We start from the raw sequence: 22,901 nt of genomic DNA on the forward strand, positions 1-22,901 counted from the left end.
AGGCCGCTAGAATACCTGTCCTTAACTTCTTGTACTCTAGGCAAAGACAATCCACTCAGTAGATAACTGCTTTTTGACTATATTCACAAATCTCAGAAACACAGCGATAAACAGAGCGGTGATTCAAGCCGCTAATCAGTAAGACGTATCAAATAGAATGAATTGTGAAACGCGGAAAAGCAATTCGCTAGGCGCGGCGGTCACACATCAGTGGACAACGGTCACGTGTTTAGTGACATAAAAGTAGGCTAACTGCTGCGGAATAATGATTATTTTGCAACAAATGGAACCTATAAGCAATGCAAAAACGGGTAAGTAAATAATAAGGATTTATAAACATGTTGCATAAAACAATTATGGTATAAGAAACAATACAATAAAAATGGCTGACTTAAATCCTGAAATTAACATTGAAAAGTAAGAACTGTCTATCGATCAGATAAACCTATTTAATTATTCGGCGCTGGTCTAGAATCCTACCACAGATCTAAAATCAACGCACAAAATTTGAGTTAGGGTGCGGGTTAGCGTTCGGGTGTGGGTGGGTCAAGTATTATTATATTCTTTGTTTAATAATAATACTTGACCCACCTTAACCCAAACGCTAACCCGCACCCTAACCCAAATGGTGTTTCGTTGTGGTAGGATTCTAGACCAGCGCCGTTAGGGCGCTGGTCTAGAATCCTACCACAGTTCTAAAATTAACGCACAAAATTTGAGTTAGGGTGCGGGTTAGCGTTCGGGTGTGGGTGGGTCAAGTATTATTATATTCTTTGTTTAATAATAATACTTGACCCACCTTAACCCAAACGCTAACCCTAACCCAAATGGTGTTTCGTTGTGGTAGGATTCTAGACCAGCGCCCTGGTTAGGTTTAATTGAACTTATATTGTTTATTCGATAGAGTTCTAATTGATGCTTTCTTTTAAAATCCGAACTCAGGTTGTGTGACTAACTTGCGAGCCAACCTCAAAACCAGAGCGACCAGTTTTAAATTATAAGTCAGCGAAGCAAGTTAGCTTAAAGCAGATGCAACTTCCAAATATATCAGTGCTGTTACAGAACGCAAGTCGATAATTAAAAAGGTTTTGTGTGGCCCAGTTAAGATACTCTATTGAGCCCATATGTAACTCTTGTGGTCTCAAAAGGAAGTAACCAGTGGTGGGTTTCAGCCGATTTGCACTTATAATTAAATTTAATCTATAGAAGTTTTATAGAACCGTCTCTCAAAATTTTATGAGATCAGCGAACTGGTTTAGCATTGCTGCTAGGTGTCAATGGATTTTCTTTTTCTTAAATCCAAGTAGCTCATGTGTTTTTTTGCAATGGTCAATATCGCACATAGCAGTTATACATTGTGTTAATTTTTATAACTGTACTAATTTTCCTTTGGGGTTTGTTGGTCTAATATTTGAATTGTTGTTTCATAAGTCTGAAGTTATGAGACGACTGTTGCTTTTTAGTGTGGTGGTTAGCAGTAATTAGATTTGGCCGATTCACCAATCGCTGGAACCTACCTGGGGTTGCATCCTGTTCTTGCAACTACTTTAGTTATTTGCTGAAAAAATATGATTTTTTGTTACCGAACCAGCTGAAAAATATGACTTTTCATGATAGAACAGGCTGACAAAAAGATTGAATCCCACCACTGGGAGTAACTCTAGGTTCAATTCTGATCACTTATAAAGCCAATACAGAATACCGATTAACATGTAACACTAGGGTGAGACTAACAATGCTTTGACCACAAATGCAAAAGACTGATAAATATGCCAAACATTGCAAAATAACACAGACATCATACCATGTAAATATGAAAGCATTGACTAGCTAACATCAAAACCCAACAATCTAACCATTGCAACTCTGATGACACCAACGTTTTTTGTTCTATTTGACTAAAGCAACCAACACTTGTGGTTAAATTTGTAGTTATGTTATGATTCGTTTAAAAAGCAAATTGTTGAACCTAAATAAGTTGTTCATGCTGTTTCAGAGTTCTTTAATTAAGAATCCTATCCTGAAATTTCTAACATCTTATTTGCTATTTTCAGATACCCTTTTCTTCCAAACTACAAGCTATTGATGCGAATGAACTGGAAACTAGCGCAGATAAGACCGACTTTGTTGGATCTGGAGGTTTTGCATCTGTAAGACTTTGTCGGCATTTAAAGCTTGGAGAAGTTATTGTCAAATGTTTTGTCATTTCCGGAAATACAAAAGACGAGGAAAAACGCATTGCCAGGTATGCAATGTAAATTTGTTGTAGTTTTATTCTGTTGTTCTGTCTATCATAACACAAATTATCTTTTAACATGATATAGCGTCCAACTTACCTTTATAAAGGTTTTGTATTGTAGCTTTACATGGACAAGCAATAACAGTCATTAAACTTTATATTTCGTGGTTTATACCAGGAGTCACCAAACCCTAAACTACAGAGTTTCTTCCAGTCCACGGAGTATGAAGATAAATTTGTATGACTTGTTGTCTAATGCAAATCTCCATCAAATTGTATTAAAAAATTAAGCTAAATTTCAATTTTCATGCTGTTCAGAAAATTACATTAGGTAAATCTGGGGTGTCAAACTTAAGCAAATGCCCTTTTTGCCCCACTGCTTATATAGAGTCGTTTGACAAACAAACAAAATTTTAAACGGCAACATATTCTATACTTGTAGTTGGCAACATCCATTCAATTTCCTTTTTCTCTTAACTGGAAGAGTCATTTTAAAAACAAACCAAATTAAATTGTGGAATAAGTTTTTAGTTTGTAACTGTTACTTAGCCAGTAATCAAACATAGATATGTGTAAACTGCAACCTTTGTGCAGGCCAATTTGTAAAGGGTGGCATGTGGTCTGCAGGTTACATGTTTAACACAACGGGTTCAGATTAAAATTAATTTAGTCCAGACAGAACTTAATTTTAAACAGGCAAACTGGCTGTGTTTATAATTAATATTTAGGTTTAAATTAATGGTATTGAAAACATGCAAATGCGATTATAGAACATGCAAACAATTTTAGGACATGATTAAAAAAAACTATTAAAAAATTTCTCGTGGGCCGTATTTAAGTTGGTAAAAAGCTTTAGGGGCACTTTACAGCATCAGGGAGAAAAGCAGAAATGTGTGGCCAGGCAATTCTATTGCAGGCTAATAAAAGATAAATTTTGATCTTTTTTATTACATGATTTTGATTTCATTACTGCTCCATAAAAAAAACATGCGACCGACAGTTTTGGACCTAGGTGGCTGTTGAGTATAGTCGACATAGTGAATAAAAATCCTACTGCAGTTAGTTTCATGAACAATATGCAAAAGGCAACTGTGTAATGGTGGTTGTTTCTCAACTGGTTTCTGATGAGCCAGTGTAACTTAGTTTTTAGATTGATGGTAAAACTTTAGGTCTCAGCATAGATTTTTCTAAACTTGCCCTACTTGAACGAAGGATGTTTTACAGCTCATTGATTTTTTTAAAACCTTTCCAAAGGCACCTGGTTTACTATTACTAAATATCGACCAATAAAATATTATACATGTCCAGTGATTAGCATGGTCAAGTTAACTACTAAAAACCCGCCATATTTTTAGAAAAAAATTAAAACATTTTAAATGTTGAGCTATTTTTCGACATTTTTCTATCCCTTCTTGTTGTATTATTTAAAAATAACATTAGTTTAACTACTAATTGTTGTTTTAGTGTAAAAAGAGAAGCAGATGTACTGGTTCGAATAGAACATGAAAACATTGTAAAAGTTCTTGGCTTTTCACAGTGGAATGACAACCACATTGCAATTATCCTTGAGTATGTCAAATGTGGAAATTTGGATGAATTACTGGAATCTGTACAAGTGCCTTGGTCTTCCAGACTATTAATTGCACAGCAGATTATGTCAACTCTTTGCTACCTTCACAACTATCCAGGTGGTAGAAAGTTTTACCATGGGGATATTAAGCCAGACAATATTTTACTTGATGTGGACTTGAATGTTAAACTGGCTGATTTTGGGTCTGTAAATATTATCAAAGCCACCAACATAATTTCCACAACGTTGGATATAACTCCAACTAAGCAACATACATTACACTATGCAGCTCCTGAAGTACTAAAGGGAAAAGAAGTAGGAACTTTTTCGGACATGTTCAGGTTGGCAGTAATTTAACAAAAATTCAACAAATTGCAAAACTACTGGTATATTTTTATTAATGATACAATATCTCATTAGACATTGCCTTGCACTAATAGGCGATATCAATATATATCTCAACTAAACAGATATACTTGTATTTTAATCCTTTTTGCAAATGATTTGTAATGTAATTTTTTAAACAGTTTTGGAATGGTTTTGTATGAACTGGTCACTAGAAGAAGGGTTTATGAAGGAGCAACAGTTGGGCCAACATTTCTCACTAATGCTATCTTGGGAGGATTAAGACCAGAGTTGGATAAAGTTGAAGCCGTGGAAGCATCTTTGACAACCGATGGTGATAAGAAAATTGCCTCAATTTTAATTGACCTGATGAAATCTTGTTGGAAAGAAGATCCTGCAGAAAGACCAACTGCTCTCAATGGTATAAATCAGTGGTTCTTAACCTTTTTTCAGCCGCGCCCCCCCCCCTTTGGTAATTTTCTCATGCCTTGCGCCCCCCTATGAAAATATTTCAACATTTTGCAATTAAATATTACTAATAAAACAGGAAAATAGTGAAGGGTGTTGTTGGTGGCGCGAAGCGCGAAAAATTTTGAGTTTTATTTGGTCGAATTGGCTAAACTGCAACCTTAGAGGCGTTTCGCATTGGGCACACAACAAATTTGATTTTATCGAGCTGATTTTGACAATCGTGTTGCGAGGGCATTGACTCCAAAGTTGTTGTATGGTGTCGAGCTCAAAAAATGTCAAGCGCAAATATTAAACATTGCGTTATCGTGTTTCAAAAGATGTAACGACACACAATACAACGGCAATATTGCAAAAACAATATAGTTTCGCGCAAAAAAAGTTTGACTCCCCCCTGTTGCTATAGCCTGTTATATCATATATAAAATATGGATAAAAAATAGTCCGAAATGGCGATAGCTTTTATCGTTTATCTATAAGTTAATTTAATAGGGCGGTGATACCGTGGATTTCCTGAAAGGGAATTAGAAGATTCTTTTTTGCAGTTTTAATGTTAAAGTTGTTTGTATGAAGGAATTATGCCTAACCCAAACAAAACCATTAAAATCACTGCAAAAAGTTAAAATATTGAAGTCGAGCTCGCGCCCGCGGAAAGACATATGTCATGTGGATAAAAATGGTGCATATTATTATTTTTCTTTATGTGTCAAACAGTAATCAAATAAGCTGGTGCGTCCAGTCAATGCGTTACAGCAGGGGTCGGCAACCATTTTTCAATGCGAACCAGAAACTGAAATTTTGTCGCGGACTGTTATAAAAAAAAACAACACATGCTCAGTAAAGAAAATTTATTACAACTTCTTCAATGCGAACTTTAAGCTTGTTTTGCTGCAAAGAGCTGCTCCCATTTAAGAGTTAATACACTTGCTGTATACCATCAAATTACACTTGTATAGCATTATTACACATTTCTATTCTTACCAGTTTGTCAAAAAAAAGAATATTTACCTGAGCAAATTTTCACCAGAGTTAAGTTATTGTTTAAATATTTGAAAAGACAAGTTTATTTGTAGGTTGTCTGTATGTGTGTAACTGTGTTACAAGAAAGTACACTTGCAACCTAACTATATGCAGTGAAAGTTCTACATTCTTATGTTAAACCAGAAAGTACAAAAATGTTTAAATTAAATAAAGCTCTTAAAAGCAATCACACAAAACATAACCATAAATCTTATATAAAAGCAATATAAAAAGTAATATTGGATATTGGATACAATTTTGTAAGAAAATTCAAAATCTTACTAAAAAACTTTTTACTAACACCTTTGACTTTTCAGCCAAGAAAATGCTGGACATACCCATTGATAAAAGCTTGGTGAAAGCAGAGAATAAAATAATTGCTACCCTTCTTCTAAAGCAGAAGCAAAGACCTCCTTCATCTCAGACAAAGTTATCAAACTTTGTGAGAAACTTTGTTTCAGGTATTGTGTGCTACGAAGTTTAAAACTAGTGCTGAATTTGATTACCAATATATTTACTTTTGGTAAAAGAAGAACTTAAAAAGTAACATTTTTCTATATGTATGAAAATAATTAATAGGCTGATTTCAGTAATCCCTCCTATGGAATATTGTGAACTAATGTTGGGTTGTAGAAGGGCCAGATCATAGACCTGTCAAAGTGTGTATAGTTATTTACACTTTTGCAAACAAATAAACACCATATTATTTTACATTTAAAAGTAGCCTAAAATTATTTACGAAACTAGCTCCTAATTTTATAAAGCTATCGTGTTACTGATTTTATCTCCAGCAACTGATGATATCACATCTAGTTTGTCTTCTCCGCTTGTGACACCAAGTAGCAATGCGATCGATGATGGCGCCTCAACTTCAACGTCTCTCGCACAGAAAGCAGTTACTTCTGAGTCATTAGCTTTAATGGCATTGCCTTCATTACAGCAAGGTGAGAAATACAATAAAATAGAAACTGGACAGTACTTTAGGGGAACCACTAGTCTAACGATAAAATTACAGCTTGCTTCGCTCGCCAGGTTAGCCGCAAGTTTTAGGAGGTTTCCAGGTTCGTCATGAGGTTAAAAAATAGGAAACACTGCTATACACACACAACTACAGACAGACGGAAGTACAAACACCAGCGTGTTCACGAACTAAATGTAGTTTGCAATGACGTCACCGTTTACGAGAAGGATATTTTGCTTTAATGTATAACAGTTTTTTTTTGATAATTTGCGGATGGTGTGACTTGAATTCCATACAATAACTAAGAAGCATACATTGTTTACTATTATTGGTTAAATACGGTATGTATCTATTTATGTCAGGGGTTCTTAAACTTTTTTTACCGCGGACCCCTACATTTTTTTTTGCTTTGCATGGACCCCGGTAGACAAGAAATGCTCCAAAATGACGTCATAAATTGACGTCACAAAACAAATAGACTTCTTGACTCTGTTATTTTGGTACGAAAAATGTGAAAGTTAAATGAAGTCTAACTATACATTCAGTGCAAAACCGTTTAATTTTTAATTAAATTGTTTTCTTTTAAAAAAAAAATTACTTTAAGTATACACTAGTTTTTTAACTAGGCCTTCATGGACCCCCTAAAACTAGTTCACGGACCCCCAGTTTAAGAACCCCTGATTTATGTCAAACCTTAGATTGCATTGATATCAGTTGTTGTTAACCTTCAGTCCACAATAATTTCTGGGTAAACCTTTTACGCAGTTGGCAAACTATGAGTTTTTCAAGTTTAACTGAGGAGTTGCAAAAAATCCTTTTCAGTTGTCATTTGTCAGTTTAGCCTACCTTGAGAAAGCCTGTAAATTACAAAAGCAACTTAAGTAGTTCATGATACACTATCTCTAAATAGAAATATATGCAAACTTCGAATGACATTTATGTGTGGTTACAATAGTTAACAGGAACTTAAGGTGTAATATTGTAGCGGATTGGACTTAACTCTGTGACCCCGTCAACTCTGGCCGCCTGTAAACAGCTTGCCGGCTGAATCGCTCATGCTGTCATTTTAATTTCCCGTCGCGTGTTGTAATTTCGTTGTTCGAATGGCCGATTTCCTAAGTCGTGTTATGTGTCGCGTTTTCTAACGAATTAGTAATTACTCACATCTGTCCGATGTAGGCTATATAACAAATGTTGTAAATCGTTAATTCAGCAGTCCTTCTGTTCACTTTTGGGGTCCAGATCGCGTACGTTACGGAGGAAATAATTATACGTATATCGTAAGTACTGTAGGCCTACATGTAAGTACTGATTGTCGTTTGTTTATTTGCAATAAACATTCTTTCATTGTGGCTGCACCCCACAATTTGGTTCACCTTTTGCGACGTGATATTGAACACGCATAATACCTTCTGACTAACTATTCTAAAATAATTTATATAAATCTTTTGTTTTGAATTCACTCTATTTTGTAACCTACGCTTTTGCACCTATTTTTAGTCTTATTTACCGTGTGTTATTTTTTTGAATCGTTATGTCGAAGAATAAATTTCTGCTTCGTTTTCAAGGTTTCAAGCAAATTTAAAGCTTGCAACGTCAAAACTTCAACGCGTATAGCTGCCATGCTATGTAATATAAGGGAATTAATTCGAACTTTTCCATTTCTAAGCTACGTCACAGGAAAAAAGGCTCTTTTTCTAAACCTGTTTCTCCTTTCTCTGAAAAGAAATTAACAGAAAGAAATGATGTTCCTATGCCATCAGATTCTGTTTCTCAACTTGCAGCTGATCTTTTAGCCCAACCGCAGATGGACAACGTCCAACCGCATTCAACTTTCGAAGCCGCTCCATCGTCGTTTTGCAACACGGCAAAACCTTTAAATGTTCCGGTAAAATCTTTTCAGCCTGTAGCAGTTACATCCAACAGCGAACTTTCAACTGCAGAAGCGACGCCTCGTCAACAAAGCGAGTTTACTGCACCTACGACGTTCGTAACATCTATGACGACATGCTATTTAAAGCCGGGCTCTATTCGAAAGGTACTTTTAACCTACCTTTTTCAACTTTACCTAATCTTATCAGACAGGATTTCTTGCCGACCATTTGATGTTGCTGAGTTTTGCGATGCTTGGAAACGTCCGCCCGACTTATCTGCTTGCGAGCAAACCTTACGCATCTGCTTGCGAGCAAACCTGCACCTTCTTACGACGTTTACACTTGATGATAACCTAGTAAGCTTTCATAACTTTACTTTGCCTTATCTATCTACGGCCTCTTACTATCCTAACCTTCCACTAACCTTCTTTTCCCCTTATTCTCAGCCTCTTGCTAGCTTTCATGGTAGACGTCTAGTTAACGTTTTTTTGGGTAATTTTTAGCGCTTATAACTTTAGTTTTTGTTAAGGCAGGGATGGGCCTTACACCACTTAAATTGTATTATATCCATAGGCTCATTACATAGGATGGCAGCTGTAGTTTATTCGTAATTTTTGTGCGCGCTATGCATTGTCGAATATTAAACATGCCTTGTTTATATTTTACGCAACACGTCCGTGTTTTTCTCTTTAAGCCGCCGCCATTGTAAGTATATGTTGTTGCTGATTATGAGCACGTTTTAATGTTGCTATATCGGTCGTGCAATGCAGATTTAAAACCGCGTTTGAGCTAAACTAAATTTACGACATAGCTGTTCGTTCAATTTGCAAAATTACGTCTCTTTTTGTTAAGTTAAAGGTGAAACTTTACGTAAGACAATATTCTTCTCTCGTAAACTATTCTCTTAGCCTATAAACATATAAATTTATCTCTCACACTTACAGAAGTTGCGCCTTCTAAAGTGCCATTTCCGTTAGCGGCTAACGTGCCGTCTGGTCCTTTATGGTTTACGGTGTTTGATCAGAGATATCACACCTTTGTTTGTATTCCGGGCAAGACCCCGATGATTTTATGTAGGCCACGTAATGCCGTGATGCCTTTCTACTTTACAGACGGCTGAGGTACCGTCATATGTCCATTTGAGTTACAAGCTTGCATAGTGTAACTTTTTAGTTTAACCTTTACGCCAAGGTTAAAATGTCTGTCATTTAGGGATTACGTTAAAAATGGACAAGGCGTTTAATTTGTTTTTGCGTTTCAGAGAATAGCACCTTTTACTTCCTTGACTTCGGTATTCTAGAACAATAGATTCTAGACGTTTGACTAACGGTTTTGCCTTTTGACATCAAAATACAATTTTTACGGCTCTATTTCTGCATTGTAGGCTACATTTTTGTGCATTCGCATGTTGTTAAACGCCTAGGTAAGTATTTTTAGACAGATCGTTCAGCTACAACGAATCTGCTCGATAACGGAGGGATCCTTGAACACTAAGGAGCAGTTGAGTTTCAGCATCTCGTTTACCAACCCGCTTTGCACGAAGCGAGCTTTTCATCGCCTAACAACAGCCACCCATGGCTTGACGGTCCGCCACCGCTCCTGACTTGTGCTACAAAGAGCCGATCGACAAGGCGGACATAATCATCCAATGTACAATGATGTTTGACATCCTGGAGGAATACCACGAAGATGAAGTTTATCCAGACCTCTTGTCTTAAAGGCGGGGAGAGCGAATAGTAGCGGATTGGACTTTGGAACTCTGTGACCCCGTCAACTCTGGCCGCCTGTAAACAGCTTGCCGGCTGAATCGCTCATGCTGTCATTTTAATTTCCCGTCGCGTGTTGTAATTTCGTGTTCGAATGACCGATTTCCTAAGTCGTGTTATGTATCTCGTTTTCTAACGAATTAGTAATTACTCACATCTGTCCGATGTAGGCTATATAAGAAATGTTGTAAATCGTTAATTCAGCAGTTCTGTTCACTTTTGGGGTCCAGATCGCGTACGTTACGGAGGTAATTATTATACGTATATCGTAAGTACTGTAGGCCTACCTGTAAGTACTGATTGTCGTTTGTTTATTTGCAATAAACATTCTTTCATTGTGGCTGCACCCCACAATATAAAAAATAGTCAACCTCAAATGTCCAAATTTAATACTGCTAATGTCCTAAAGCACTCTTGAGTCTACCAAGCAACCCTGTATAATCGTATAATTCTTTGTGATTGTTGTTTATTAATGACTATCCCAATTTTGGTAATCATGCAACCAAAATTCTGGTTGCCGGTTAAAAAAGGGGGCATTTTTATATGTTTCATCCATGTGTTAGATTGTCAAAAGGTAACGTATTACTGATTTGAATGATTAGTTATACTGTGGTTGGTAGGGTTTTCGTACGACTAGATTTATATGTGATATATGTATCCGGATAATAAATCTACAAAATAAGGTCACTTCAGGAAAAAAAGTTGTAGTTTGAAAATGTGGATCACATAACGAGTAGTAGTACATTGATTTTTTGCAACCTGTGGACCACAGAAGGAAAATATGTTGTATATATTGCCTGCGACATGGTGAAGGACCGCAACATGAATACTCTGACAAGCAGCTTTCTGACGAATTTATACAAACCACTTAATCACTAGTTATACTTAACAAGAGATTTTGTTTGCAAAATAATCACTTTAGGTAAGGTAAATATATCCACCAAACAAGATTAGATAACCCAACTGCATTTTTAAATTGAATTTTCCAGTTAAACTGATTTTCTAACCAAACCAAGAAATCACTTGAAAATGTTTAACAGATTTGTTAATGATAGGAATGGTTAAACACTTTATGTAATTTAGAAATCTTAATACTTTCTGGCATTTTGAATAATTCTCGTTTTTCAAATGAAGTAAATAAAGTAAAAAAACAGATTTCCTTACCTAATAAACATTGATTTTTAGTACAAATTTATCTACTTTGAAGTTACAAAGTTTTTTTTTTTGTTTTTGAGTTCCAAAAAATTCAAAAATTAATACATAAATTGTTTTTTTAAGTTTCCTCTATTATAAAAAAAATAGAATAAAGTGGAAATGCCTGTAGTAAACAAGATTTAAAAATAAAATTAGTGTTGGTTTTTGTCAGAAAAACCTCATAGGGTCAAACTTTATTTATTTTCCATATATATTTTTAGAAATGCTAAACCAAATTGATTTGCCCAATCTAGTAGTTTCAGTTTTTACAGATTATCATTTTTTTTTACATGTGTATATAGTTATCAACATTTGCAAACAAATAAACACCATTTTATTATACGAAACTAGTTTCATTTTATAAAAGCTAACAATTGTGTTACTGATTTCCAGCAACCGATGGTTCTATTTTATCAACCGATGACATCACATCTAGTTCATCTCCTCCGCTTGTGGCACAAAGTAGCACTGCGATTAATGATGGCGCCTCAACTTCATCGTCACAGAAAGCAGTCACTTCTGAGGCATTAGATTCGGTGGCATTTCTTTCATTACAGCAAGGTGAGAAATACAATTGGGCATTCCTTTTACGCAGTTGGCAAACTATCAGTTCTATAAGTTTAACTGAGGAGTTTCAAAAAAACTTTGCGCTTTGTGCGATTTCAATTGTCATTTGTAAGTTTAGCCCAGCTTGGGAAAGCCTGTTAGCTACAAAAGCGACTTTAGTTGTTCATGGTACACTGGCTCTAAATAGAAATATATGCAAACTTCAAATAACATTCATGTCAGGTTACAATAGTCAACGGGAACCTAAAGTATAATGTAAAAATTGTAGGCTTAAATGTTCAAATTTAATACTACCAATGTCCTAAAGCACTCTTTTAAGTCTACTTAGCAACCCTGTATAATCGTATAATCGAGTGGTTCCCAACCGGGGAGGAATTCCTCCCTAGGGAGGAATTTTATGAGTTCAGGGGAGGAATTTCATAAATACAGTAAAAAAAAATTATGTTGGAAATGTGTTTAGAATATTTTTGTATATACGATAGGGATGTCCATTATGTTGGCCACAGATAACTTCCTATTATGTAAAATATAGGCATGTCAATATTTATTTGCCTCATGGGCTAGGCCAGTGTTTTATCTTTTTCTGTTTCACATATCCTTATGAGGAATGAAAACGGGACAATAATTGACCTATTTAAATTACATTTTTTGGTCTAATCAGTGGTTCTCACATTATTCACGATGACTCACATGAGCAATCGAAATCAATCAACAGTTTGAGTTTATAAATTCCTCATTGTAGGTTAACTATCTATGTCGCACCTTTAAATCACAAAATTAACATGTTGCCCTTAAAATAACCTGGTAGATTTAAGCCTATTGTCATACAATTGTAGACGCATTTAGACCAGTGGTTCTCAACCGTCGGTCCGCATCAACTTCCCGCCGGTCCGCCAAATATACACAATACAATTTTATATAAGATGTTAAAAGCTTGTCCATTAAATGTAGAACTTCGACAGTTCCGTAATTTGCTGCTTTGTGACGCAACATAACGTTAATAGTCTACTTAGGACTTTGTTGTTTGTCACAATGGTGCAAGTGTTGTACGTAAAACGCCTGTGATATCAAAAAGACCGAAGCAAATTGCTTTTTTTTGCTTTAAGTTGCATATACTTTTGTCGTAATTACATTTTGAGTTGATTTTGATTTTTGAAGGTCCATCGGTCCGCAAAACTTTTTTTGAAATTTTACCGGTTCGTAAGCTAAAAAAAGGTTGAGAACCACTGATTTAGACTGTTGGTACAAATTCTAATTCTTACCGAATAAGCACATTATATGGTAAATATTTAGTTATACTTTATAAAACTAAACTACAATATAACCAAGATGAACACGGTCCATTATAATTTAGAGTCGGTTCACATTTGGAACAGATTAAGAGCAAACCAAATATAAACCTGGTGTTGAGAATGACTTGCGTTGCCGGGTGTACAACTACTTTTAGGGCGCAAACAAGAGCAATTTTCCCATTGAGTTTGGAACTACTTAGCAACCCTGTATAATCGTATAATCCTTTGTGATTGTTTTTAATTAATGACTAGACCAGTTGTGGTCTCAGTAAAGAATCATGTAATCAAAATCCTGGTTGCTGGTTAAAAAAGGGGGCATTTTATAATTCTCGGTCCGTGTGTTTGATTGTCAAAGGGTAACATATCACTGATTTCAACCATTAGTTATACTGGGGTGACTGAGGTTGTCCTATGGCAAGATTTGTTGAACTATATGTATCAGGATAATAAATCTACAAAATAAGGTCACTTCAGGAAAAAAATTATAGTATTGTAGTAAAACAAGATTCAAAAATAAAATTAGTGTTGGTTTTTGTCAGAAAAACGTCATAGGGTCAAATTTTGTTTATTTTCCATATATATTTTTAGAAATGTCAAACCAAATTGATTTGCTCACTCTTGCAGTTTCAGTTTTTTACAGGTTATGATATTTTTAAATGTGAATATAGTTATCAACATTTTTGCAAATAAATAAATACCATTTTATTATACGAAACTAGTTTTTCATTTTATCAAGCCAACAATCATATTACTTATTTTATCTCCAGCAACTGATAGTTCTATTTTTCCATCCTCTTCAACCGATGACATCACATCTAGTTCATCTCCTCCGCTTGTGGCACAAAGTAGCACTGCGATTGATGATGGCGCCTCAACTTCATCGTCACAGAAAGCAGTTACTTCGGTGCTTCAAGATGAGCCATCAACTTCAACTGCATTGCATTCATTTCTGCAAGGTGAGGTATATTAAGCAGTACATTGATTTTTTGTAACCTGTGCACCACAGAGTTTTAAACTAGTTTTTCATTTTATCAAGCCAACAATCATATTACTTATTTTATCATCAGCAACTGGGAGTTCTATTTTTTCATCCTCTTCAACCGATGACGTCACATCTAGTTCATCTCTTCCGCTTGTGGCACAAAGTAGCACTGCGATTGATGATGCCGCCTCAACTTCAACTACATTGCACTCATTTCTGGAAGGTGAGATTTATCTATCATGGAAAAGTATTTTTATAATTTTCAGATGGTTGATTTGAAACTCTAACTGTTTGCCGAAAAAAAACAAATATAGTTTTGAGTTTCATTATTAGGTAAATATATATGTGTATATTTATATTAAACCTTAAATTGCATCATTTAGATTAGTGTACGTTAGCACCAAAATAATTTAAAAAAAAAAGTGTTGCTTTAAAAATGGCGTTTGGTTCAAATATGTGGGTGAGCAATATTTTTCAACTTCACGAAATCGTTTCAATAAATATTGCTACCCTTTAAAGTGAAGAAAATTAGGTATGTTTCAGATTTTCTTAAATTAATAAAAAATGTCGTGGTTTTTAGTGCAAAAATAACTTCTTGGATGGTAGAATTTTTTTAAGGTATATAAACTTACAATTATTGTTTTGTTTTAAATTTCCCCCATATTAATTAAAAAAGTATTAACAATAATTGGAAACACTTTGTGGTAAAACAAGATTTAAAAATAAAAGGTTTTTGATTTTTTGCAAAAACGCGAGTTTTGTTTTTGCAAAATGTCATTGAGTCAAATTTTATTTAGCTTTGAATTTTTTTATTCAATTTTTAGGATATTATGATCCAAATTAATAAGATCACAAGATAAGGTTTTATTCTTTACAGTTCAATGTTTAGAAATGTATATCATTATTATTTATATATTTTTAAGGTAAATCCTTCTGTTTTTTAAAAACAATCAGTTAATTTGGAAAAATAAATCATTTTGTCATTTTACTGAAAATCAGATGGAGATGAATCTGCTCATGACCTTGTCCAACAATATGTGACCTTGGTGCGAGAAAAAAAGTATGAAGAAGCGAATCGAGTTGCGGCTGACCTTCATCAGCTCCTCCAAGGTCAAGTGGAACGAACTGCGGAAGAATTTGAAGAACTTGGAATTAAACTGAGAGAAGAGGAGAAATGTTTGGAATCGGTTTTATTTTTGCAAATATCTTCAATTATTTCCGCAAATCACAAGAATCCGAAGAAAGCAGTTGAGGGAATTAAGTTTTGTGCTCAGGAGTTGATGGAGACAAATAAAAAGATGATTGAAAGTGACGTCACAATGAAGCCCATTGTGCGCGATCACGTGCTTCCACTGATGCGTGACCTGCAGATGAAGATCGAACAGAAGCAAAACATCGGCGAAAAGTTTCGGGTTTTAAACTTGGCTTGGTGTTTGCATTCCATCGAATATAGCGAATATTTAATCGACGATCTGGAAAGTCGGGAGCGAAGTTTGAAAAAAGCAACTTCTTCACTCGAAAAAACTTTCGGCCGCGAAGCTTCCAAGCATCAAATTTACGCAACTTGTTTACACAACCTCGGTCATGTGTGTGGGGAAACCTCGCGGTTCACTGATGCGGTGAAATATTTCGAGCGAGCTCTGGAAGCAAACAAGAAAGCCGAGGATTTTCTAAGCGAAGAAGAAAAGAAGGAAGAAATTGAAAAATCTGAAATCTATTTGAGAATATGCAAATCATATGCAGAAACTAAAAAGTGTAAAATTATGTAAAGAATTGATTAATTTCTTACTGAACTTGTGTTACTTTATTTTATTTGTTTGCATTTGATTTAAAATTATATTATTAAAAATCAAAGTTGTATAAATCAAATATTTAGAATAACTTTATTAAATGTAAAAATAAATTTGATTGATTTCTTTTAACAGGAACAAGTTAGGGTTAAATTGAATTTCTGCAAACTCTGTAAGTAGAATAAATTAAGTTTAGAGAGCGCTCGTCTAGAATCCAACCACTTTTTTTTAAAGTAACAAAACAATTTGTGGAAAGTGAAATTGTCAGAAATAAATAAATATAATAATAATACTGGACCCATAACACAAATAATATTAGTAAGATAAAATAATGTTAGTAATATTAATACAAACCACCGGACGAAAATGTACGATTCTAGACAAGAGCAAAAAAAATAAACAAACTATATTTTCCTTTTTTTCTAAAAAAAATTCAATGAGTTTCAAAACCACAAATCCTTAATATTTTCTACAACTTTATTTTGTAGCCGCAAACCACAATATTGTTTACACTATAGTTTTAATAACTGAGATTAAATAATATATTTAATTTTAATTAACGATTACTATTTTAAGAGATACATTTAAAAAAAAACTGACCACAGTAAAGCAAAGCATTTCGAGATGAAACAACGACAATAAGTTTGAATTTTAAGTTATGAAATACGTGAAGTAATTATATTAATGTATGTTACTCGTTGACAAATGATAAACAACGTATTTTATGCTGAGTCATGCGCGACAGCGATCGGCGAAGTATTTCGAAAATGTAAATGAAAAAGTTTTTGCAGAATAAATTAATAATTTAATTAATCGTCACCTAGCTTGCATTTTGCAAGATTAAGGAGCGTGAAAACATGAATGTAGCAATTTCAAAGGCTGCTGTGCGAAAGCGTCGTATATTGGATCACGTAAAATGCGATTCTCACATAAGGACGGTTTCCTTTTTCTCCAAACACAAGAAAATCGACGTTTTTGATTCTCAAATGAGTTATTATGACTCTGGTAAGTTGGCAGTGTAGAGAAGCAATTTATTAGACCTTGTTTTAAATTGTTTTACACCTACTAATTGTTATAGTGGAGTTTACTATGTTTGACATATGACCCTTTCAACGTGTTTTTATTTTAAACTCAATTACTAATACCATCCTGTTTAATTTAACGCGAACCACTTTCCATAGGCTCGTGAATAAAAGCCAACAATGGTCTTGGTGTTTTTAACAAGTCGTCAAACCTTATTTTGTATAAGGTAACTTTAGGATATTCCATGTTGCTTTGCAAACAACAAGTTTGAGTCCCAAGTCTTTGCCATAATATGTTTAGTGTAAGTCAAGTCATTTGTATCAGTATATCAATGTTAAACTGGGTTTATTTGGAGCAAATGTTTCACAAAGCAAATAGTAAACACTTATACAAAGAATAATGTAACTCAAAAACTTTTAAAAACACATCTGTTTCACCCACGAATTATATCAGTTCAAGTCCCCCCTCCCAAACGAAAAAAAGTTCAGTTGCCTTGTTATTAAAAAGCAGTAACTTAAGAACACTTTACTGAAGAGATTGACTTAAATTGTAGATTTATAAAATTCTGCATTTTTTGCAGCAAACCATTAAATTACATACTACTAATTATTCTGTGTTCTTCACTTCATAAACAGAAGTTTGATGTGCTAATATAAAAATACATCAATGATTCATTTCCTAAATTAAAAACCTTTTAATCAGCCATTTATTAATCATCCCACTTTCTTTTGTTTTCAGTTGTTTCTAAGGCAAACAAAGCAACCGTTTTTCTCCACGGCAACCCAACATCTTCCTATTTATGGAGGAATGTGATTCCCCATGTTGAGAGTGTCGGAAGATGCTTGGCTCCGGACCTGGTGGGAATGGGAAGATCTTCCAAGATTCCTGGATCCATGTACACCTTCCAGGATCACTACAAGTACCTTGAGAAGTGGATGGACTCCGTAAACTTACCAAAAAAAGTAGGTTTTTGATTGTTAATATTCATTTTAAATTGATGCGTCTACTGTACATATTGGTTGAAATAAAATGTTTATGATTTGAGTGTTAACCACTGTGCAAAAGTTTATGTCTACACTTAAAAAACTTTTTTGTAATAATGTAGATTACCTTGGAATTGTAAAAAAATTACAAATTGTTTTGTGGTGTTACCAAGCTTTCGCACTTGTAGTCGTGCCTTTTTAGGTCAAAGTAGGATTGAAAGGAATAAAAAGGTCAACATTAGAATACAACTTGTCGTTTAACAATGAACCCTAATTGTAATCATAATATTATACTCTAGGAGCAATAAACTGTGTTTTGCAAAGTTCACCGTCTTTCATTTTCTGTAGACACTATTGTGTTAAGTGTAGGTTGAACTTTAAAGCATAATATTCGGAGGTATTACTTCAATGCAGTAGGAGTATCAAAGCGCGTATGGAAGTGAGTAACATTTCTATAAATATAGAAGTCAACATCATGAAGTTAAAAATTAAAGTTGTTTAAAATGTTCAAAATGATACATACTTCCAAATGGAACACCAGATGCCATTGGTAAGGCATACCATAATCAGTCGGTCCAATTTGAAATTACGTGCAAGCAAGTCAGGCTAGAAATACAACTCGCCTTTGGTGAGGTTCGAACTCACAACCTACGGTCATACCAGCACTTTCACTCTACCAACTAAGCTACACAGGCTCAGTGGGAGCTGATTGAGAAACAACCATAGCACCGTTGCCTGCTGTATCCTGTTCGTACATACAACCATAATAGACGGATTAATAACATGTGTCGATTTACACTCATTACCCGTATTTTGGAGTAGGCTGTCATATTGTTGAGCTTAGTAAATCTTCAGGCGAGAGGCATTAAGGAGGCAACGAGGCAATGCAACCACAGACTTCTTACCAAAGGAATTCTAGCCTAGTATGCTCTAAAGGGGTTGTAATATATCACTGTCATAGGGTCCTTTTTAACTTACCTTGTTTTTGGTATACTTGATGAATGAAGCACTAATTATTATTTACATAAAAGCAACCCAGATATTATAATATGTGCTTTATCATTTATCAATGGCCATTAAAGCCCCAGAAAGGCTTGATCGCGGAATACGTACTGTGTATATGTACCTTCCAGTTACTTCTATACATGGGCTTGAATATTTTCCCAGGTTGACCTTGTGATCCACGATTGGGGCTCTGCACTGGGTTTCCACTGGGCCAACATGCATCGTAACAGGGTGAGTTCCATCACTTTCATGGAAGCCCTCGTCACACCCATGACCTGGGAGCAATTCCCCGAAGCTGGACGCAAGATTTTTCAAGCGATGCGATCCCCTGCTGGTATGTTACTCTTTTTGCATTTAGTTTTCAATTATTTGGTCATACCCTGGGTTGAGGTTAATTAAGAACAGGACTTTTTTGTCCGCCGTATTTAGGATGTGTTTGAAATGGAATTTTTTATTTACATTTATAAGTAGGGCAATTTATTTTTTAACCAAAATATTGACCTATTGGAAATACATCATGATTTTCTCAATACTTTATGTATATAAAGTACTGCATCAGTGTCTTGGCTTTCTACTATGTCTCTATACAAGGTTCCACCAAGTCTTTCAATCTGTAAAAGTCTTTGAATTAATTTGTGTTTTAACAATTTGTAAAACCCTTTGTTTCCAAAAGTTATTAAATGGCATTGAATTTTTATATTTTTAGCTTGCAGTAATGTGTTTAGAAAGTGCCAGAGTAAAATAATTGTTTAACCTTTTGTTATTGTGTTGACCATGGTATTTATGCTGTAATATTTTTAAATTATATTCAGAATATGTTCAGTTATCCAATTTATTAGACGTGGACAGCTGGATACTTTTAGTTTTCTAATGTAATGAATCATAGCAAAATGCGGCTTATTGTACTTCTTATCTAATTTGTAAATTGCTTGTGTGCTCTAATTCCAGTTCAAATCGAATTCTGATTTTACTAAAAATGCTACTACGTCCAACGGCATTTTTAGTCTGTAACAAAGAATTCAAATTAATACTCTTCGGTCGGAACAACTTGTTAGTGACATTTACAGTCTACATATAATTATTTACCGTTTCCATTATCATAAGACTAAATTGCGATTCAAGTATAATTTATTGTAAATAATTCCAGTTCAAATTCTGGTTTCAAGAATTCCGTAATTCTAATTCTAATCTAATTTGAGAAAATAAAAATCATCTAATTATATTCTAATTTGGAAAAAAAACGGAAATGATCTAATCTTAATTCTAATCTATAAACCAAAAAACTAAAAAAATATAGTTATTCGAGACTGGTGGTAGCCCTGTGTTTGATGTCCTTACCAAAACAGCTCTTTACTGCGTCCAGGTGACGACATGATCCTCCAGAAGAACCTGTTTGTCCAGAATATTCTTCCTGCCAGCATCCTGCGTCAGTTGAGTGACGAGGAGATGGAAGTTTACTTGGAGCCATTCAAAGATGCTGGAGAGGACAGGAGACCAGCTCTTACCTGGCCTCGCCAGATTCCAATCAAACCAGATGGTAAGGGGTTTGAAGTTTTAGAGGTTAATGTCATAACCTTGCCAGCCTTCTGGTGACAAGCATTTTTAGCCTAAATTATTTATTTTGTTGGACACACCCCCAAAGTTAAATGCTTTGTTCCCCTAAGTAATGTATCAACCTTGCCATGTTTAGGCGATAAACAAGGCCATTAACAAGTAAATAGTTAACAAAAAGTCGCGGGGTTCACATGTCTGCGAAAAAATGAAACAAATCGTTTTCCACCAATTTCTTCTCTTCGGTCGACATATTCGCCAAGTCGCGCCAGCATTTTGCCATACGGGTCACTGTTTTCCAACCTCTATTTTATCCGCCAAAAACCTATTGCTTTTAATTTATTTCGTTTTTTACCACACTGAAACGCGTATACACAAGTATATACAACTGCGTAACTTTATTTCAGCTCATGAATTGACAGGCACTTTGTAGTTGAGTTATTTCGCAATTCGTTTGACTAAACCTTTGTTTTGGCAGAGGTTTTTAAACTGTCCGTCGTTCGAATTTTACAGCCAAATAGGTCGAGCAACACATCATCGAAAAAAAAAAAGTTTCGATACCCCGACGCGGATCCAGGGTCTTTGTTAGGGGGGACTTCGCCGTTTTTTAGAGATGACGTCACAACGTAACCTGAAGAACGCCACGCAGTTTGCTACATAACTAAGATGTTATCGATTCTTGCAAAGCGACAAAAAACTCCTTTATATTGTTGAAGTTGCCGAAACTTTCCTTTTCTAAGGTGCGATGCACAGCGCCGTTGGGTTAAAGTGATTTAGTAGAAATGGGCTTAGACATTCTATGAAAGCGCTAAATAAATTTGCATTCGCGTAGTTAACATAAGCAAAAAATACATGTTGGGGAGGGGCCATGGTCACGTAATACATTAAAAGAACGCAAGTAACACACTTCCGGTGACGTCACGGCACACGGGTTGCGTAGCACCTGCCTTAGAATTATCTCGTTGTATAAGTCTTAAATTTCACGCTTTTTTAAGATTGCCGATTTACTTCTATCTCACCTTGACATTCATCATCAAGCCACATTACAGATCCGTGCTGCATAGTGTACCTTTGAATTATCTTGTTGTCCAAGAATTAACTCGTGTCTTCGTATTTCACACAATCCAAACCAGGTCCGGATGACGTCATAAAGCTGACTGACGACTACAACCGCTGGCTGTCGCGCTCATCGGATCTTCCCAAACTCCACATCGGAGCAGATCCGGGATTCTTCTCCTCCTTCATCAAAGATCAGATTCGAAGCTGGCCGAACCTTGAGAGCGCTGAGGTGGTTGGACTCCACTTCTTGCAGGAGGACTCGCCCGAACAAGTCGGGAAGACTATCGAGCAATTTCTGGTCAACAAAGTCCACAAGTAGTCGTGTCAGTAGGAAAATATTGGTAAATTGGTAAAGCTGCTAATAATTATTTTTTAGAAGTCCACTTTTAAAAGTGTCTACAAAAGTCCGCACACTGGTTTCTGGTTAACAGAGTCCACAAGTAGTCGTGTCAATAGGAAAAGATTGTTAATTTGGTAAAGCTGCCAATATTTTTTTTCATTCTGTTTTTTTTATTCATGTCTACAAAACTTCGTTTATTCTATCCATCTTGGCACGATAAATAAATAACTTAAATAAAAACAAGCTTCATAGCGAAAGGGCAACAAGAAATTGGAAAGCTGTTTGTAAATTCTTGATTTCATATTTAGTTTTCGCGACATTGTTTTTTATAATTTGCATTGAAGTTGTAGTTATTACTTTCATCGTTCCTCATTGAAACAACATTTTTTAATTTAAGAGAAAAGCGTAAATAGTTTTGCGATGAGTTAGTCGGCCGGTATGTTTTTATCGTACAAACATAAGTTATTCCTAATTATGTGTTTTAATTTTGCTGCTTTGTTATAGATTACATATCGCTTTTTGGCGAATAAAGTTTAAAGCAATGAAAATGTTTATTCCGGCTAGAGTAATTCCTATCGCTGCGTATGGCATTGATCGTATTTCTTCGCTTTTCTCACTCTATGCATCTTTAATAAACTACTAAAACTAGAAAAAGATTTGCAGTGAAATTTGAATCGCTGCGTGCGTTCAATCCGACTTTTTAAGGAGTCAAAAGAAACGTAAATGAAAAGACGGTATTTTTTGTTGAATATACCTACTTCCGTCCCATTAAAATTTTGTTTTTTTTTGTTCTGTTTCTTACCACCATATGGATCCCTTAGTTCAGTAGCCGGCAATATATGGGCCGCTGTCCAAATGTGGGCCTTTAAGCA

At 35.1% G+C, this 22,901-nt stretch overlaps 2 protein-coding genes across 3 annotated transcripts; both read left to right on the forward strand.

Moving 5' to 3' along the window:
• The first annotated feature begins 238 nt into the window (after window positions 1–238).
• LOC146162698 (uncharacterized) lies at window positions 239–16,169 on the forward strand. Its single transcript, XM_083384056.1, has 10 exons — window positions 239–311; window positions 2,055–2,245; window positions 3,704–4,150; window positions 4,337–4,575; window positions 5,960–6,103; window positions 6,434–6,586; window positions 11,831–11,998; window positions 14,064–14,252; window positions 14,364–14,501; window positions 15,278–16,169. Exons 1-10 carry the CDS (start codon window positions 300–302, stop codon window positions 16,045–16,047), a joined length of 2,451 nt encoding a protein of 816 aa, XP_083240182.1. The 5' UTR covers window positions 239–299; the 3' UTR covers window positions 16,048–16,169.
• Window positions 16,170–16,829: 660 nt separating this feature from the next.
• On the forward strand, window positions 16,830–22,641 carry LOC146162699 (uncharacterized). 2 transcript variants are annotated; one of them, XM_083386019.1, is made up of 5 exons: window positions 16,830–17,081; window positions 17,841–18,053; window positions 19,242–19,413; window positions 20,443–20,616; window positions 21,764–22,641. In XM_083386019.1, exons 1-5 carry the CDS (start codon window positions 16,926–16,928, stop codon window positions 22,006–22,008), a joined length of 960 nt encoding a protein of 319 aa, XP_083242145.1. In that variant the 5' UTR covers window positions 16,830–16,925; the 3' UTR covers window positions 22,009–22,641. The 2 variants fall into 2 exon arrangements, with proteins under 2 accessions (XP_083242145.1, XP_083242146.1); XM_083386020.1 differs by having other exon boundaries at window positions 16,830–17,073; window positions 17,830–18,053.
• Window positions 22,642–22,901: the final 260 nt, after the last annotated feature.

This window comes from Ascidiella aspersa, chromosome 3 (assembly GCF_963924565.1).
Source record: "Ascidiella aspersa chromosome 3, kaAscAspe10.2, whole genome shotgun sequence".
Taxonomy (NCBI): Eukaryota; Metazoa; Chordata; class Ascidiacea; order Phlebobranchia; family Ascidiidae; genus Ascidiella; species Ascidiella aspersa.

Coding starts and splice junctions, on each gene's coding strand:
- LOC146162698 (XM_083384056.1), top strand. Junction 4,576..5,959: donor AAGACCAACTGCTCTCAATG/GTATAAATCAGT, acceptor TTGACTTTTCAG/CCAAGAAAATGCTGGACATA. Junction 11,999..14,063: donor ATTTCTTTCATTACAGCAAG/GTGAGAAATACA, acceptor TTTTATCTCCAG/CAACTGATAGTTCTATTTTT.
- LOC146162699 (XM_083386020.1), top strand. CDS start 16,926: ATGAATGTAGCAATTTCAAAGGCTGCTGTGCGAAAGCGTCGTATATTG. Junction 17,074..17,829: donor AATGAGTTATTATGACTCTG/GTAAGTTGGCAG, acceptor TTTTGTTTTCAG/TTGTTTCTAAGGCAAACAAA. Junction 18,054..19,241: donor CCGTAAACTTACCAAAAAAA/GTAGGTTTTTGA, acceptor ATATTTTCCCAG/GTTGACCTTGTGATCCACGA.